Below are 20,501 nucleotides of genomic sequence, written 5' to 3' on the forward strand. Positions count from 1 at the left end.
GTACCTGGTTGCGTGGAAAGGCTATGGCCCGGAGGAGCATTCATGGGATCCGGCTGAAGGGGTTCATGCTCCGCGCTTGGTCTCCTTGTTCCATCGGCGTTTTCCTGCCAGCGCTGGACCCGTGGGGAGCCGCTGAGAGGGAGGATGTACTGTCAAGAATTCCTGTCATACAAGGGAAACACGCCCTTAGGTAAACAGGAGAGCTGTTACATAACTCAAGGGAAACACGCCCTTATGTAAACAGGAGAGCTGTTACATAACTCAAGGGAAACACGCCCTTATGTAAACAGGAGAGCTGTTACATAACTCAAGGAAAACACGCCCTATAAAGGGAGGAACCGGGAGGTACAAGGCTGTCGGATATTGTGTTTACACCGACGTACCTGCTTCGTGAAGAGCAGTGTTCCGGAGTGGTGCTCCAGTAAGGCAAGAACGGAGGTAGGTCGAGTCGTTACTCCCTGGGCCGTGTCTTGCCCCATCGTCACCTGTAAAGGACCCGGAAGCTCTACCGGTCAACCATTGAGCTTCGCTTTTTGACTCGGCTGAGTCCAAGCGCAGTGGCGCTTTTGCTGGTTGGAGTCGTAACTCCCAGCCCGACCAGAGACACAGGGACTGCCAGCTGTAACGCACACCAGGAGGTGTTTGCCGCGTTACAGACTCGGAAGTCCACAGGATCGATCGAGCGGCTGCTCTCGGTTCAGTCTTCTTGCTTGTGATTGGGGTATCGGTGACGCATCACCAGGAGGTGACTCCGCGTCCCGGTGCAGTCGGAGGAAGAGGTTGAGCGGCTGCTCCCTTCAGGTAGAGACCCCGGCTGGGTGTTTCCCTGACTCCTCGATTCTCCCCAACACTCTTCGTGCCCCTCACAGCCTACCGATTGGCATTGTCGGCCATTTCATTTCTGCCCTCTGTTGGCATACGCCGGGATCGGCGTATATGCAGAGGACGGTTAGGACCATCCGTGCTGTGGGCTGGTAACGTACTTAGCCTGGAGGATTCCAGTGACTATAACTTTTGTTTGTTCTTTGTATTTTATTTGCCTTCATTAAAAGAACTAACCCTTCACAAGTGGTTGCGTCCTCACTGTCGTGTCTGTTAAACGATCCTGAGACGTTCAGGGCGTTACAGCGTGGAAGGCTCTGGGTGCTCGAGCCGGAAGGGAGTATCTGTATACACCTGCCATGCCAATTGCTACACACCCAGGAATTTCCGCGGTGCAAGAACGTGGGGCACTGAGCTTCTTGCAGAATGCAGGAGTTATTAGGCTTGGGGACATGTTTATTAATGGGTTGTTCCTATCCCTGGATGGCTTTCTAACTGGGCAAGCATATAAGTCAATGCATGGGTTTACATACACAAGATTGCATATGGCTGTGAGAACACTTTATCCCGTGTTCCCTCAGGAGCCAATGATGCTGAAAGCGTTACAAGTGGTATTAACAGTCCACTTCAGCTTCAAGAAGAACACGGTCCACCACCACCCGAAGCAGGTTCCCCACAGAAACTGGAGCAAGATCACCGTCGACCAGCTCACCACCTCCCTCAGCCAGAACCCACCGGTCCGGACAACGGACCCTAACACAGCAGCCCTCGACCTCACGCAATGGCTGACCTCCTGTGCCAACGACCTCGCCCCACTGAAGAACCCACTCACCAGGCCCAGAAGCAAGAAGGCCCCCTGGTTCACCGACGAACTCAAGGACTCCAAGAAGGCCTGCCGCACCCTCGAGAAGGCCTGGCTCCTCGACAAGACCACCGACAACATGACCGCCCTCAAACTCGCCACCCGCAGACATCACCAGCTCATCCGCACCACCAAGAAGAAATCTTTGAAGGATCGACTGGACAAGAACGCCCATGACAGCAAGGAGCTCTTCAACATCGTCAAGGAGTTCTCCAACCCCAGCACCAGCAACAACGACATCACTCCCTCGCAGGACCTCTGCGACTCCCTCGCCTCGTACTTCCACCGCAAGATCGCCGACATCCACAACAGTTTTGGCGCTCCACCCCCGCACCCATCGACCGAACCTACGCACCCCCCCGCTATCCTCCAGACATGGACCAAAGTGACCCTCGAAGACACGACACGCATGATGAACACCATCCACTCCGGATCTCCGACCGACCCATGCCCCCACCATGTCTTCAACAAGGCCGCCTCTACCATCGCACCCCACCTCCGAGACATCATCAACGCCTCCTTCGACACAGCCACCTTCCCAGAGAGCTGGAAGCACGCCGAGCTCAGCGCACTACTGAAGAAACCAACTGCGGACCCGACCGACCTCAAGAACTTCCGCCCTATCTCGCTCCTTCCTTTCCCTGCCAAAGTCATCGAGAAGGTCGTCAACAAGCAGCTGGCCGCCTTCCTCGAGACGAACGGATCCCTCGACCCATCGCAATCCGGATTCAGAGCCAACCACAGCACAGAGACCGCCCTCATCGCAGCCACCGACGACATCCGAGCCCTGCTCGACAAAGGTGAAACAGCGGCACTCATCCTCCTTGACCTCTCCGCAGCATTTGACACTGTCTGCCACCGCACCCTAGTCCAACGCCTCAACGACACCGGCATCCAGGGGATTGCTCTGGAATGGATCATCTCATACCTCTTCGGCAGAACACAGAGAGTACGCCTCCCTCCGTTCCGCTCTGAGGCCACCGAAGTCATCTGCGGCGTCCCGCAAGGATCATCGCTCAGCCCCACTCTCTTCAACATCTACATGAAACCCCTCGCTGCCATCGCACGCCAACACAACCTCAACATCATCTCCTACGCCGATGACACCCAGCTGATTCTCTCCCTGACCAGAGACCCCGACACCGCCAAAGCCGACCTACACGAAGGGATGAAAGATGTCGCCGAATGGATGAACATCAGCCGCCTGAAGTTGAACACGGACAAGACAGAAGTCCTCATCCTGGGACCATCGCCCTCTGCATGGGACGACTCCTGGTGGCCCCCGGCCCTGGGCACCGCACCCAAGCCAACGGACCACGCACGCAACTTGGGCGTCATCCTGGACTCCCCCCTATCGATGACCAGACAAGTCAACGCCGTCTCCTCATCTTGCTTCCACAACCTCCGCATGCTCCGCAAGATCTTCAGATGGATCCCGACTGAGACCAGGAAGACTGTCACCCAGGCCCTCGTCACCAGCAGACTAGACTACGGAAACACCCTCTACGCCGGTACAACAGCCAAGCTTCAGAAAAGACTTCAGCGTATCCAGAACGCCTCCGCCCGTCTCATCCTGGACGCCCCCCGACGCAGCCACATCTCGAACCACCTAAGAGACCTGCACTGGCTCCCTGTCAACAAGAGGATCACGTTCAGACTCCTCACCCACGCACACAAATCCCTCCACGACCTGGGCCCAAGGTACCTCAACGACCGCCTGACCTTCTACACGCCCACCCGACAGCTACGATCCGCGTACCTCGCCCTCGCCGTCGTCCCTCGCATCCAGAGAGCCACCGCCGGAGGAAGATCCTTCTCCTACCTGGCGGCTAAGACATGGAACTCCCTGCCCGTCCACCTGCGGCTGACCCAGGACCACCTCGCCTTCAGGAAACAGCTCAAGACCTGGCTGTTCGAGCAGTAGCAGACCCCCTCCCCCAAGCGCCTTGAGACCCTTCCGGGTGAGTAGTGCGCGATATAAATTCCTTGATTGATTGATTGAACAGTGGGGGAGAGCAAGGGGCTGATTACCAGACTATACAGTGCATCCCAAAGGAAAAATGTCATGTCTCGCTCTCCATCTCTTGATAAGTGGAATAATGAGTTGGCTGTTCCTATGGTCTGGGAGGACTGGGAGGCATGTTGTGCACTGACTGGGCGTTTAACTGCCAACTGCAATCTCCGAATAATAAATTTTGAATATGTACATCAGCTGAAATATACCCTTGTTTAACTGATGTAATATGGAATGCGGGAGGATGCTAGATGTGTAGGATGTGGGGAGTGGGGCTAACTTCATGCACTTGGCCTGGGGGTGTGCTGCCATACACAACTTCTGGCAGCTGGGTCTGATGAATAAGATAAAGCCATGTAACAGATGCATAGTCTCTATTTCTACTCTGTTTGCAAAACGTGCTTTTGCAATGCATTGGGGGTGGGGGAGGTAGATCGGTCCTAACTTTGATAAAATGGATCAGGGACCTTGTGTATTGTAAAGAACAACTGGAAGTATATGCTGAGGAGCTGCCGGTGTCCTCTAGACCTAAGGACCTTTGGTCACCATTGACAGTGTATCTGATGGCGCACCCAGACATGTTATAGCTGCTTATGGGTAGTTAGTATATATGTGTTTTTTTATTGCTCGGTAGGACCAGAAAGTGTAAGTCAATAACAATTGTGGATGGGAATACGTTGCACTGCTCTGCATGTTCTGCTGGTTGTTTGTGTTAGAAATAAGGGGGGGGGGATGTATCCTATGTGTCATCCTGTTGAGGTGCAGCGTGGGCACACTGAGTACTCTGTACTATGTAATTTGACAATGTAATAAATAAAAATAAAAAAAGGATGCCAGCCTGGATAATTGCATAAAGGAATGCACCAAAACTTGCCACAAACATAGAATTGCTTGATTTTTACAGGAACTTGAACATGCAGGTGGCCAAAGTTACCAAACTTGCATTACACCAGTTTTCTCAGTACAAGAGTATAAAACCTTGCATTCCTTTGGCGGATTTCTGTTAAGGAGTTCAAGTCCCAGTTCCATCACATCTGGAAACAGTAGTGTTCTGGTAGTAGGCATTTCCAAAACCACACTTGCGCCTCTCAAAGGGATTCTGCACACGGTAGTTACAGCAACAAGACAACTAATCTAAGTCACCCCTGACCATGTCAGCTTAGATGTAAGCATCTCAATCAAGGCACAATGCATCAAGTGCCAAGCCACAACATAACAACAACCCACTTATCTCATCAGAACTCACCTGTGCAGGGGTCCACATGAAGAACAACAAATCACTCCTGGAAATCCTGAAAACATCCAAATGAGAAACCTCTGAAAAGCATGCTCATGCCTTGCTCACAGAATCACACTCTTATCTTAAAAGTTCTAAAGATAGCATTTCAATAGGAATTAATCACCCTCTCCATAAGAGTGAGTGCCAATGAAGCTAAATACACATTTAGCTCTGGTTTTTAAACATGTTACTAGGGGTCTGACTAGTGACAATATGCAAAATTAGACAGTTTCACGAAGGTTTTCAGGAACATGAGCTTGGCAGTAGAACAGCTTACAGAGCTGACTGAACCTGGTCACCCGTGGCTGAGATATCACATCAAATGTCACAACAGAGGCGGGGAGTATGAATCTTTTTCACAAATGCATGGAGTGCGAGGTGACGTCACAAGACAGGCAGGGAGTAGGAGTATGTACTGAAAGCACCAGCTGGGCATGGAGTGAGTAGTGATGTCAAAAAAGGAAGGGAGTGGGGTCTGATATCACAAAAAGGTCGGGAGTGGGTACTGATGTGACCGAAGAGAAAGGGTAGTGCAAGGATATGACCAGGCAGAGGGTGGGGGAGATTGATGCCACAAGAGAGGCACTTATGCGATGCAACAGGCAGGGGGTGGGACTTGATGGCAGAAGGCAGGCACGGTGGACAAGATATCATCACTGAGACCGGCAGGACACTGGCACTAATATTATCCTGCAGATAGGCAGTGTGTACTGCTGCCACAAGACAGGCAAAGGATTGACAACAATGTCACCAGAAAGGCAGAGAATGGAAAACAATGTAATCAGACAGGTAGGGAGTGGCCTCTGAAGCCAATCAACATGCAGGAAGCAGGGTTTGATATCACATGGCAGGTAGGGAGCGGCCTCTGAAGACATCCAACATGCAGGCAGCGGGGTTTGATATGGCAGGTAGGACGTGGCCTCTGAAGACATCCAACATGCAGGCAGCAGGGTTTGATATCACATGGCAGGTACGGAGTGGCCTCTGAAGACATCCAACTTGCAGGCAGTGGGGTTTGATATCACATGGCAGGGGCAGGTAGGGAGTGGCCTCTGAAGACATCCAACATGCAAACAGCGGGGTTTTATACCACCTGGCAGGTAGGGAGTGGCCGCTGAATACATCCAACATGCAGGCAGCGGGGTTTGATATCACATGGCAGGGGCAGGTAGGGAGTGGCCTCTGAAGACATCCAACATGCAGCCAGGGGGGATTGATATGGCAGGTAGGACGTGGCCTCTGAAGACATGCAAGCAGCGGGGTTTGATACCACATGGCAGGTAGGACGTGGCCTCTGAAACCATCCAACTTGCAGGCAGCGGGGTTTGGCATCACATTGTAGGTAGGGAGTGGCATCTGAAGCCGTCCAACATGTAGGCAGTGGGGTTTGATATCACATGGCAGGGGCAGGTAGGGAGTATCCTCTGAAGACATCCAACATGCAGGCAGCGGGGTTTGATATCACATGGCAGGAGCAGGTAGGGAGTGGCCTCTGAAGACATCAAACATTCAGGCAGCGGGGTTCAATATCACATGGCAGGGGCAGGTAGGGAGTGGCCTCTGAAGACATCAAACATTCAGGCAGCGGGGTTCAATATCACATGGCAGGGGCAGGTAGGGAGTGGCCTCTGAAGACATCCAACATGCAGGCAGAGGGGTTTGATATCATGTGGCAGGTAGGGCGTGGGACTGATGTCTCATAACAGGCAGCGAGTTGACACAGAGTACAAGACAAGCAGCGAGTGCACATTGATGTTTTTAGCCAGGAAGCAGTCGGCACTACTTTATTGCTGATATTTGTAGAGATTCTTTGGCCAATGGACTAACTATTCATTTATTCTATGGACAACTGCTTGAAAGAAAGAAGCTCCTTGATGCAATGAAGGTTTTGGGCTGTGCTATAAAAGTTCATTCATTCGTTCAGTGATAAAGAGCCAGGCAGAATTATATATTAAGGTTACGTAAGTGTGTGGGAGGAAGTAGTGGATGTTTTGGGACACATGCCTGCAGCACAATGTATTCAATAGCTCTTTGTCTTGCTCTTACAGTGCTCTCTGTGTCTTATTTCAATTGTAATCCAAAAGTATCGGTGACTACATCTAAAACAATGATGCCATCTCTCATCATCTGGGATTTTTTTGAAAATTTAGAAATTGAAAGGTATTATTAGGTGGTACGTACTCTTCTCTGAGTGCACGGTGCGAAAAGCGAGAGAAGGAGTCTCCTTTTCACCCCTTCTGGTGGACCAGCTAGATCTCTGTGATGAGGAATAAAATCAAACCCATTCCATAGCTTACAAACCATTGACAACCAAAGTCACCTTTCTAGACGGCCACCTTTCCCCAGGCGAGAAGCTCAGACTAGGAATCCGAATAGGGGCAGTAGAGCTCTAGATGGAGTAAAGAGGCTGGGGACGCAACTCTAGTCGTAAGTGTGAAAACACACATTTAATAGAAACTCTGCTAAACATATTGTCACATTCTTGATAGCTTGCTTGTGTTTGAAAGGAGCCACAAGAATAAATGCAAAAGCAAATAAACACATACATTTGGACTGTAAACAAACTGAACAAAGAGCACTTGATTTTTTTTTTTGAATGATGGAGGACCAGAACACCATTCCACCCACTTTTGTCGTTGAACGGTGCCTTGTGAAAGAATCCTTCATGTCATTTCAGTCACACATCCGTGCAGAACACTTGTTCAAGTTCAAATCTGACTTAATACCATGATGCCGTAGAACATACTTCCGAAATAGCCCATCACGCTCTAGACCCGTTGGTCACAGACGCCCATGATATACAGCACCCTCTGGTGTATAATCAAAAGACACATCTTTGGAAGGAAGGGACACTGAACATGCTAAAATGGGATTTATGGCAGATTTCCCTTTTTGCAAAAGGAACTTAGTAAAAGGAAGTTGCAGTGCTGCCCACAACTACTGGATCGTGGGTCGGAACAGATAAGCAGGTGGCCATCAAAATGATAGTCAATAAAAAGGCTTCTAGAAAGGAGAAAACGCTGTCACCACATGAAGTTTGCATATACAAATATATGGGTCCTTTGGTTAGTTTTTTGAGAGAAAAGTACAAGAACTCACAAGGCATTTTGAAGCCTGGGCAAGGCTCTAACGAATCCCTCAGAAACTTTGGGAGTTGTTTTCCTTGCCTTTTTTGCCATTTTCAATCTTCGCTCAAGATATCCAAGTCCTCCCACCCGCTCACAAGTCGGGTGGCAAAATCGCTGTTGTCCAGCATCCAGTCTCTGTGTGGCGTTGGAGTCCATGGCACCTGGCTCATGATGACTGACCTAGGCAGGGTGAGCGCACAGGCTGCCATGCCTGATATACCATCCTCAAGATGGGGGCCGTCGTCCCAAAACTCCTTCTCAAAATCAAAAACATCGACGTAGTCCATGCGGTCCCTTGAGTCATGGGACCTGCCGCCCAGGACGTAGATTTTGTTTCCCAGGACTGCAATACCAGGTTCCCCGTGCCCTGCGGGCATTGACGACATCATCGTCCATTGACGAGTCTGGGGACTGTAGCAATCCACCTGGCAACCAAAAAAATAACACACATAAACTTCATGGATACAGGAGACCGTAAGCATTACTGGAGGAAATCAATCCTCTTGTACTGTGGAATCTGCATGGACACCAGACATTTATTTAGTTCCTGGAATTTGACTTTAGTAATGTTAAGAAAAAAATAAAATCCCAATTAGTCATGAAGATTTTAGTGTTCAAAGGGAGGCTTAACATTCCCTCATCTAGTAGTCCTCAGTAGTGAATTATAAACTACCCTGGCAACATTTTCTTGAACTATGTAAAGCGCAGAGGGAGAGTCTTTACCTAAGGCAGGCTTTTGTAACAAATTTCGATTTTAGTCAGGTCACCTAAGCTACTGCCGAAGGTTGCGTAACAGGTTTATCACGTTCAAGTGAATCAATAAAATACAACAGAGCACACCCAGTAGATTTTACAACTGGAAAATCTTAAACATTATTTAAATGCTTTTTGAGCTCTATTATTTATTGCACATAAGCAACTGTCAAACTACAATAGCTTAACTGAGGAACTTGGAAAAACATGCGCTCTCTGGTATAGGGGTATCTTTCATAAATTGACATGCTTGAATCATTCCCCTTCGTCGAAGTGGGAGTCTCACGGTATCATAGTAAGCAGTATGTATCAGTATAATGGTCTGTAAAAGGAATGCAAGGCTCTGCTTATTAGCCTATCTATGTCCTTTTTTTTTTTTTTAAAGGACCAAAGTTGAGCAATAACCAATCAGGTGACAGCACCGTTAGAACACTTCCAACAGAGGCATTGATTTTCACTGCACATCATGTATGAGGGAGTCTCCCTGAGCTCTGCTCAGTTCTTCAGATTTGGTGATTTCTCAATAGTTTTTTCTCTGTTCCAGTGTACCATAACTGGTCAAGAAAGGACTCTTCAGACCATGTGCAACCTGTGGTAGGAAAAGGCTTCATTCAGAAGACCCTCATAAGGACAGTATGTATTGCCTTCATGCCTCCCACAAGGTGAGAGACTGCAAGATATGCAGACCTATGCCATATGCAGATCATATAGCAAGATGGATTTCTATAGCCATTCAGTTCTGCCATTCTAAGGCAGGCAAGCCTTTAAGACAAAAGACTAAAGCACACTCTACGAGAGCAGTTTCTACAACAGCAGCTTTACTTGATGGGGTGCCCAATGAAAATATATGCCATGCTGGAACCTGGTAGAGCAGGAACGCTTTCACCCAGCACTACTGTCTGTATTCAGCACAGAGCACCGATACAGCCGTGGGTCAAGCTGTACTTTGGCAGTTTTTCCAATAAGGTGAGCCTGTTAGCATACAATGTACAATGTTGTACCAACCATCCACTGTCAGAATCATGTGTTGTTTTATTATTAATGTATTACACTGCTAACTATTCTATTTCAAGCATGTGAATCTATGAAAGATACCCCAATACTGGAGAAAGAACGTCTTACTTACCTGTAGCTCCTGTTCTCCTGTATTGATATTTTTCATAGATTCACATGCGACATTCTTGGCCAGTGAGGACTATCCCACTAGTGCTTGGAAAACCTGAGGAAGATGCCTCTGAAGATGCGGTCACCTGATTGGTCATTGTTCAACTTTGATCCTTTTTACAAAAAGGCTATAGATAGGCTATTAATCTGAGCCTTGCATTCCCTTTACAGCCTATTATACGGACACATACGGCTTACTATGATACTGTGAGACTCCAACTTTGACTACGGGGAATGATTCAAGCATGTGAATCTATGAAAGATACCAATACTGGAGTGTTGGAGTTACAGGTAAGTAACAAGTTCTTTTACCTCTACATGAAAACCACCACTCTGTCTTTTCTTAATCGCGGTAATGTGCAGAAGCAGTAATGTTTTATATACTTTTTACCATCTGCTCTTTGCTTGTTGGCCCAACGTGACTACCCTGCCATACCTGCACTCATCCCGGACGCCTGTCTCCCCTGCCGCCGCTGCCACTCTCGATCCTCGGCGCGGCCGCAGTGAGGGGAGAACTTCAATCCCCAGCATTCCCAGCGGCTGGAAGCTGCACACGCCTCTCCCGTGCTCGGAGGCCTATTTAAGAAGAGGAGAGCCCCGGTGGAGCGGGGGGCTCTTTGCTTGTTGGCCCAACGTGACTACCCTGCCATACCTGCACTCATCCCTGACGCCTGTCTCCCCTGCCGCCGCTGCCACTCTCGATCCTCGGCGCGGCCGCAGTGAGGGGAGAACTTCAATCCCCAGCATTCCCAGCGGCAGGAAGCTGCACACGCCTCTCCCGTGCTCGGAGGCGTATTTAAGAAGAGGAGAGCCCCGGTGGAGCGGGGGGCTCTTTGCTTGTTGGCCCAACGTGACTACCCTGCCATACCTGCACTCATCCCTGACGCCTGTCTCCCCTGCCGCCGCTGCCACTCTCGATCCTCGGCGCGGCCGCAGTGAGGGGAGAACTTCAATCCCCAGCATTCCCAGCGGCAGGAAGCTGCACACGCCTCTCCCGTGCTCGGAGGCCTATTTAAGAAGAGGAGAGCCCCGGTGGAGCAGGGGGCTCTTTGCTTGTTGGCCCAACGTGACTACCCTGCCATACCTGCACTCATCCCTGACGCCTGTCTCCCCTGCCGCCACTGCCACTCTCGATCCTCGGCGCGGCCGCAGTGAGGGGAGAACTTCAATCCCCAGCATTCCCAGTGGCAGGAAGCTGCACATGCCTCTCCCGTGCTCGGAGGCCTATTTAAGAAGAGGAGAGCCCCGGTGGAGCGGGGGGCTCTTTGCTTGTTGGCCCAACGTGACTACCCTGCCATACCTGCACTCATCCCTGACGCCTGTCTCCCCTGCCGCCGCTGCCACTCTCGATCCTCGGCGCGGCCGCAGTGAGGGGAGAACTTCAATCCCCAGCATTCCCAGCGGCAGGAAGCTGCACACGCCTCTCCCGTGCTCGGAGGCGTATTTAAGAAGAGGAGAGCCCCGGTGGAGCGGGGGGCTCTTTGCTTGTTGGCCCAACGTGACTACCCTGCCATACCTGCACTCATCCCTGACGCCTGTCTCCCCTGCCGCCGCTGCCACTCTCGATCCTCGGCGCGGCCGCAGTGAGGGGAGAACTTCAATCCCCAGCATTCCCAGCGGCAGGAAGCTGCACACGCCTCTCCCGTGCTCGGAGGCCTATTTAAGAAGAGGAGAGCCCCGGTGGAGCGGGGGGCTCTTTGCTTGTTGGCCCAACGTGACTACCCTGCCATACCTGCACTCATCCCTGACGCCTGTCTCCCCTGCCGCCACTGCCACTCTCGATCCTCGGCGCGGCCGCAGTGAGGGGAGAACTTCAATCCCCAGCATTCCCAGCGGCAGGAAGCTGCACACGCCTCTCCCGTGCTCGGAGGCGTATTTAAGGCGTGTTACATTCTGCCTATGCCTTTTGCTTCATCGTTATCTCGTGCAGTTCCCTGTTGGAGCATGGAACACATGCCTGCGTGCTATGACTTGTGTTCTATGTTCCAGAGGGGACAGTTGAAGGAAATACTTGACCTGTTGGGATGCACTGTGTCTCTACTCGAGGAATTTAAATAAATTTCGTTAAATCATCCTCTTGCTTCAGCATCAATACTTTACAAATTTGGCGACGATCTACAAGGAATCCACCAGCTGCTTCTACTTACAGAGACACAGGTGCGGTAGGATTTCTTCGAATTCACCTCTACGTCTCTCTCGGTCTACCGGCAACGTCCATGTTCCAAGGATCGTAGATTCCCGCGATTCCGGAACTTCCACGACGAGTGGTGGCAAAGCTGCTGAATTTCAACTGGTTTCACGGAAAAGATTACGAACGGCTTCACCATCTTGTACGCATGCGCGTCTCCGAACGCGAAGAGCAAGTAAGCAACGTCATTGGCTACGCGTGACGACATCACGCTGGCGGCCATCTTGTGTAAGTAATTACTACACAAAGTCTACAGTACTTGTTTTGACTGATTTTTCCAGCTGTTCGAAGAGCGGAGGATGTGCGATAACGCGTTTATGCTGCGACTGACATTTCCAGTTGTTTGAAGAGCGGAGGTTGTGTGATAACCCTCATTCTGGTATTTATACATTCTGGGCAAAATTATTTTGACTCCATTTTTTCAACACAGCATGCGTATTTAACTGATACTTCAGTTCTCACTCGTGTATGAGATAATACATACTTTTTAATTCTCTCGTCTATGGGAATATATATATATCTTCATCTGCTAATATTCCATGTGATGGGGTTGAGTTACAAACACTTCATCTGGTAAAATTACTACATTTACAGTTATTCTGTTGGCTTTGGTGCTGTGTTTGGGTCAGATATTCAGTGTTTGATACCAGCACTCATTTTATTAAATAAAAAAATGCAGTTTGATCCACCTTCCAAGTTCTTACAAAACAAAGGAGAGCCGCCTATTCCCTGGTCAAGGTGGAAAGAAGAGTTCTTCACTTTTTTGAAGGCCATCGATGGGGAACGCATGTCAGCGGAGAGGAAAAAGAATATTTTTTTACACTCTCTTGGTTCTGAAGGACAATTGGTATACAGAACACTTCCTCCTGTAAGGTCCGGTGGGGATTACAATGTTTATGACGAGGCTATTCTACGCATAGAGGGAAGGTTTAAGCCTACTACTAGTGTTGCACTCAATAGATTTAAGTTCTATACGAGAGCCCAAGATGAAAATGAGAGTTTCGACGAATTTCTTACTGCCTTACGTGCTTTATCGCTACACTGTAATTTTGGTCTTATGACTGATGAAATGATCAGAGATCAAATCATAGTCCATGTTAAAAGCAAAAAAGTTCAAGAACAACTATGGATTTTGGGAGATCCTAACTTGGAGGTAGCGATTAGTACAGCAAAAGCATTGGAACAATCAGATAAGTGGATCAAAGCTCTTGACAAGGACACAAAACCCACTAGTTCAGGAGAGGTAAATGTGGTCAATCCCAGCACGTCAAAGGGATACACTACTGCGAAAGGAGATGTCAAATCAAAACAATTTTATTGTTATAGATGTGGCTGTCCTGAACACATAGCTTCATTTCCACAATGTCCAGCTGTGGGCAAAGAGTGTAACAAATGTGGACGTTCTGGTCATTTTTCTAAAATGTGTAGGAATGTTGTCAAATTCAAACCTGATACTAGGAAAAATCTTTCAACTTCTTCTAATGGAGGAAAGGGAAAGATTTCTTATGTTGCAGGTGATGATTCTGCTAATGATCATTCCTTTGGTTGTACAGAGTCTGGTGTTGTAGTTTCCATTCAAGAATATTTTGATATTTCAGAGACTGACAAGATTGGTTCGCCCAAATGTGTGGTTAATGTGATGGGAAGAGAATTGGAACTTATGGCAGACTCTGGATCTCCTTGGACGATCATTACCAAGGAGTAGTGTTCACAATGTTTGGGAGAACTTGTTAATTTCACTTCACTATGTAAGCCAGATATTGTTGCTTTTAATTTTGATGGTTCCAAAATTGATTTTATTGGTTTCAGAGAGGTAAGTATTGAGTTTAAAGGTAATTCGGCTACTATTAAATTGTATGTAGCAATTAAAGGAGTCAATGTTTTAGGCTGGCGTGACCAAGCTAAGCTTGGCATTATGTTGAATCCTAGGTCCAAAGAACCTGTTTCTGTACTTGCGTTGTCATTGTCTGGTTTAGACTTCTCACACCAATTCCCTCATGTGTTTTCGGATAACTTGGGAAAACTTAAAGGGTTCAGCCACAGAATAAAGGTTAAGGTTGGTTCGGTACCTGTAAAACAAAAGTTAAGAGGGGTCCCTATTAGCATCAGAACAGAATTAAGGGACATGTTGGACACCATGGTTAAAGATGGTGTGATTGAAGAGATTGAGTCGTCAGAGTGGGTTTCTCCCATTGTTTTAGCTCTTAAGGCTGATAAGAGTATTAGGCTATGTGTGGATTTGAGGGCACTTAATTCAAATTTGGTTGTTGATTGTCATCCCCTCCCGAACATCAATGAGATGTTGTGTATGTTGGATGGTGCTTCTGTGTTTTCCACTCTTGATCTTCGATCGGCCTACCATCAAATTGAACTTACTGATGATTCAAAACATTACACAGCTTTTATAACACCTCATGGTCTCTTTCAGTTTAAGAGAATGCCTTTTGGCCTGGCTTCGGCTGCATCTGTGTTCCAAAGAGCCATGTATCATATTTTTAAAGATTTGGGCTCATTTGTCAAATGCTTCCAAGATGATATTCTTGTGTTTTCTAAAAATAAGGATGAACATTCTCATCATCTTAGGGAAGTGTGTGTTAAGTTAAGGGATTTTGGTCTAACACTGAAAGCTAGCAAATGCAAGTTCTTTTGTGATTCTGTGGAATACTTAGGGGACACACTTTCCGGGGAGGGTGTGGTTCCTAAGAAGACCTTGGTGGATGCTATTGTCAATGCACCGGCTCCGGATAATAGGGAAAAACTCTTTTCTTTCAATGGGCTATGTGAGTATTACAGTAAGTTTATACAAAATTTTGCCACAAAAATGGAACCTCTCAGGGAGCTTATGAGAAAATCCTCAATTTGTCTGGACTGGTAAACAGGAAGCAGCTTTTAGGCAAATCAAGGAGGAAATTGTCAATGCTCCTACCTTGAAGTCGTTTTGTCTCAATAAAAGGTGTATTATCACTGTTGATGCTAGCCTGTACGGTTTGGGTGGTGTCCTTAGTCAAACTGCTGGCAAGGATGAGTGGTGTGTTGCGTTTGCATCACGGACACTCTCAGAAACGGAAAGAAGATATGCTGTCATTGAGAAGGAGCTATTAGCCTGTATTTGGGCGGTTGAGCATTTTCGTAATTATGTTTGGGGAAGTAGGTTTACACTTAGAACTGATCATAAACCTCTTGTTGGGATTTTATCCCCTGGGGGTGGTTGGAATTCTACAGCCCGTATTGCTCGCCTTACTTCTCGTCTCCAAGAGTATGATTTTGAAGTGATATATGTACCTGGTAAGAGCAATGTTACTGCTGATTTTCTGTCAAGGTTACCATGCAAGGATGTGAACGTTTCTTGTGTTGAACAAGACATGGATGTGGTTGCTTCTATCAAAGATTTTGTTTCTGATGAGTTTTTGAAATTATCTGAGGATGATTGGATGGTGGAAATGAGTAATGATTCATTATGCCAAAAAATACTTGATTGTGTCAAAAATGGTTGGCCTAAAGAGAAATTTGCTTCTCCTGATCTTGCCCCGTTTTGTCGCATATCTTCTGATATAGAGGAAAGTGATGGCTTGCTTTTCAAAGGGGGCAAGATTATTCCTCCTGGGTCTATGCAGAAGAAAATTTTGCTTCTTACTCATCAGACTCATTTAGGTATGTCCTCTATGAAGCGTCTTATCAGGGCAAATTTTTGGTGGCCTGGTCTTGATAAAATGGTGGATAAGTCTGTCAGGGAGTGTCAGGAATGCATCAACAGTGATCGAATGCTTCATACTTTGTCTGCTCCTCTCAAACCTGTTTCATGGCCGGATTTTCCTTGGCAAAAAGTGGCGTTTGACATCTCTGGGCCCTTTAGAGATTTACCTCCAAATGCTCGTTTTGCATTGGTCATGATTGACTATCACTCTAAGTGGCCAGAAGTCAAGTTTGTGGCTAATGCTTCATCCCAAGTAATTATCACTTTCTTTAAGGAAATTTTTGCACATGAAGGTTATCCTGAAGAAATTGTGACTGATAATGGAGTACAACTTACATCACATGAAATGGAATTGTTTTTTAAAATGTGTAATGTCAAACATTTAACTACTTCTTTATATGAGCCTAGAGAAAATGGTCAGGTAGAACGATTTAATCGTGTTCTTAAGGAAGCTGTTCATTTGGCTCTTAGTTCTACTGAGCCTTGGTTAGAGATTGTTAGGAAGAGTTTGTGGATGTATCGTATTACACCACATTCAGTTACCGGTGTGAGTCCTTTCAGATTGTTGAAAGGGAGAGAACCTTCATCTGACATTTGTCCATGGTGGATAAAGAAAATCAATAGAACCAATGACACCACTGATGTTAAGGTGGTTGCCAAACGGGTTGAGGTTAAACAACTGGCTATGAAAAAGAGGTTTGACTCTGGAATGAAGGTCAGAGTTCCTGATTTTGTGGTAGGGGAGTGGGTCAGAATCAGAAAACCTGGTTTCTTGGTTAAAGGCTATTCCAAATTTTATCATCCTATCAAGGTAGTGAAGGTTTGCAAGAATAGTGTCATTACCCAGGATGGTAGAGTCTGGAATGTAAGAAGAGTTGCTAAATGTAATAATGTACATAGTGATAAATCTATCGTTCCTCAGAGGGCTTGTGATGTTTTAAATGATGTTTCTTATCCTTCACAATCTGTAGCATCCAGAGTTAAGAGCAATGTCAGGGAAAGGAAATTACCTTTAAAGTTGCTATGTTAATTTTCCTTTTGTTTGTGTAGGAGGGGAAATGTGTTACATTCTGCCTATGCCTTTTGCTTCATCGTTATCTCGTGCAGTTCCCTGTTGGAGCATGGAACACATGCCTGCGTGCTATGACTTGCGCTACCAAGGTGAGCTCTGAATTAACTACTATGGGGAAAAGAAATGCTAGCTCAATCGCACAGGCATCTGTGGGCCCTCCTGTTCTTCCATCGTCATTGGAAAGCATGCTGGATAATGCCTTTAACATGATCACTAATGAAATTGCCAATACTGAGAGGAGAATGTCTATGGACCTTACACGTTTATTCCCAGAACCCCAGCAAACAAGTGCTAATAACATTTTGCCGCTTTCCCCTGTGGTTACTGTTATAAAACCTAATTTGGCCAATCCGTTGACCATGTTATCAGGGAGCAGCAGTCGTACTATTATTATTGACTCACAACCTGATCCCGCTGCACATGATTCTATCCCCCCTCTGTCCCCGAGTAATAAGACTGTTGGAGAGAAAAGGAAAAGAGGGCCTTCGAAATCAGCAGTTAATAAGAAGAAACAACCCTCTCGTAACAAGAGCCAACCAACCCCCCTGAGTATGTGGACTAGAGGGAAGCAACAACTGCCAGGGGGCGGCAGCAGCACTAAGGAGTCCTTGCAATTCGTTGTGGGGCCTCTAGACACAACTCCCCCTAATGATGGACATAACTCTGCTTGCACCCAGACTGAGCCCATAATTGAATGTGTTATTCAAAAAAAGCCAAATGAGAATTTTATTGAGACTATAGTCGATACTATTTTTAAACAAATGGAAAGTCAAATGATCAAACAGTTTAATCTTATTTTTAAAAGATTAGATAGATTGGAAAACCTGGTAAAAAAACGAAGACGCAAAAAGGAAAGGGGTTATTAGCCTTGATCTAATGAGGGGAGATCGTCTACTGAAAGATTTGGAAGTCGCCAGTAAGGGCTTTTTGGGTGACAGGCCTAATATCATCAGTCGCACACCTACATCTAATATTGTACCTAGGGATGACATCGCAGGGAACACTCAATCTTCCATGACACCGCAGCATGCCTCGGCTGTAGCAACCGAACCACCTTGCCCCATCAGTGTAGTCGCCGATACCTTAAAGGGCGGACCCACCGTGCCCCTTATGAGGCCGGGGGCACCCGCCATTATTGGCTTAGACAAGGGCAAAGTTGCTGTTACTAGGCCCACAAAGAATTTGGGACCTGCCCTTCATTTACCTCCTGATGCTTGCCCATATGTTTTAATTCTGGCGGGTGTACCACCGCTCAGGGAGGGCCAAGGTGAGTCTTGGGCCCAGTTGAACAACAAGTGTATTGACTGGTTGTCTAAACATAAAGGGGTAGGCCCTAACATCTCGAGTGAAATCTTGTCAGTCCGCCGGGTGAGCTGGGTTGGTCCCTCATCTAAGAATATCCCTGGAGACTGTATTGTAATTAACCTTAGACACCCCACCACAGTCAAATTCATTCTTAGTAGTAACAATATCCACTTTAGCCCTTCAACTGTCATAACCCTATTGCCATTGGGTTATTTTTATAGGCCCACCCAGAGACCATTCAGCCCAGCTCCACCACCGTATCCACTGCATAATAGATTCAGTGTATTATCTGAGCCGGGCACTTTGGATTGACCTTCAGCTATCCTCCCAAATATAGTAGCTAGAGATCATATCAATACATCTGGCCCCATGGGTGAACTGCCAACCTGCTCCACTACAACGGTGTCTAATGGCATTAGAGCGCTAATGTCGCCATCCCATTCTAAAATAACTGCCCATGCCTCTGCCACCCCCATATTGTCTGATATTTGACAATTCTGAGCTGGAATATTGCCGGTCTCAATGCTAAAATGAAAATCAGGGACTGGGCAGATTGGGTTATTAACTTCGACATTTTAATGTTCCAAGAAACTTGGTGCACTTGTCCTTTGCTTTTTGAGGGTTACAGCTGTCACAACCAAATTGTACCCATTCCGGCTATGGGCAGACCCAGTGGGGGAATATCTATTTGGGTTAAGATTAGGGCAGGAGATAAAGTTGAATCCTTGCAAACTAATGATATGAATTTCCAGGCTTTGCTTTATATCAGCAGGATAAAATTATGTTTAATTAATTTTTACAACAACGATTTCACAACTCATCCAAACACTAATTTATAAGATTGTTTGATTTTATTGATGAAATTGCAGACGGCCAAAAGTATGGTAAACTTGATGGCATTTGCTTGGGAGGTGATTTTAATGCACATATTCACTTTAGAACCCCTCCGTGTAAAAGAGGTGAAGAATTGCTTGACCATTTAGCCACACAGGACTTAGTCAACGTTATGGAGAAAGCAAACATTGCTGCGAATAAAGGAACCGTGGCCACATATGTCGGGCGCGGGAGTTCAACCACAATAGACTATGTATTCATATCTTCCCTGCTTGTGGACCTCTTATTAGAGGCGGCAGTCGTTTGTTCCATATATAGCGACCATTATCCAATCTCATTTAGTTTTAAATCTATTAAAAAACAGGGGAACAGCAGTGAAATCGGGGCAAAATATTTAGTAGCGTCGACAGACAAACTTAGGGTGGTCTGGAAGGGGATAGACAATAATGGGGTTTTAGCTCGCATTATTAAGGAACATCCTGTATTAGTGTCTGTTTGTTTATCCACCGATAGCCTTGGACATGACATTGTTGAGGCCTTTACAGGGCTGTGTAAGGCCATAAAAGGAGATCTCTAAACCAGCCCCAGCTAATAATGTTAAAAACCCAAGGTGGTTTGATACCCCTTGTTCCAAAGCTAATCGGGATTTATGGGCCGCCCTTATAGTTGAACCACGGGACCAGTCTCTGGTGAGGACACTAAGGTTAAGTTATAAGCGTACATTAAAAATAAGATCTGAAGAGCTTCTAAAAGACCATTGGGAATCCCTTGTGCGTACATCGGCACTGAAAGATGCCGCTGGGTTCTGGAGTGAGGTTAAGAATTTGAGATCAATCGGATCTAATATTACCCCCATAAATTGTAATATACCTGGGGACTTGTGGGTGGAGCATTTTTCAAATATATATGCTGCGCCGTATCCTTGCACGGAATTTTTCCAGCCCTTCAAGACACTAAATATTTCTATAATGGAGGTGGAAGATGCTATTTCACAAAGTGCGGGGAATAAAGCACCTGGTCCCGATGGACTATCCATCGATTTAATAAAATCAGAGCCTGATTTTTGGTCACCTTTATTGTGTAACATCTTTAATAATTTATCTCATACTCCACCCCCAAGTTCCTGGTCTAACAGCATCATTGTGCCAATTTTTAAAAAAGGCAACAGACTTGACCCTGGCTGTTATCGCCCCATATCTTTAATAGATAATACCTTGAAGATTCTAGGTAGGGTTATCTTTAATAAGATCAGAACCTGGGCTGAAGTAAATATGATCCTACACCCATGCCAATTAGGCTTTAGAAGTAACATAGGGACTGTGGAGCAATGTTTAAATTTAAACTTACTATTGGCCAAATATACTATCGCCAAAAAATCCCCATTGT

General features: G+C 46.8%; 1 protein-coding gene across 2 annotated transcripts in view; it reads right to left on the reverse strand.

Moving 5' to 3' along the window:
* Positions 1-7,399: 7,399 nt before the first annotated feature.
* The window catches only part of KLHL22 (kelch like family member 22), a 209,889-nt gene continuing 196,787 nt past the window's right edge, over positions 7,400-20,501 (reverse strand). For both annotated transcript variants that reach the window (XM_085633380.1, XM_085633381.1), the window contains exon 7: positions 7,400-8,530. In XM_085633380.1, coding sequence (XP_085489506.1) covers positions 8,159-8,530 — 372 coding nt within the window. In that variant the 3' untranslated portion in view covers positions 7,400-8,158. The remainder of the gene's footprint in view (positions 8,531-20,501) is intronic.

This window comes from Triturus cristatus, chromosome 11 (assembly GCF_964204655.1).
Source record: "Triturus cristatus chromosome 11, aTriCri1.1, whole genome shotgun sequence".
NCBI classification, from domain to species: Eukaryota; Metazoa; Chordata; class Amphibia; order Caudata; family Salamandridae; genus Triturus; species Triturus cristatus.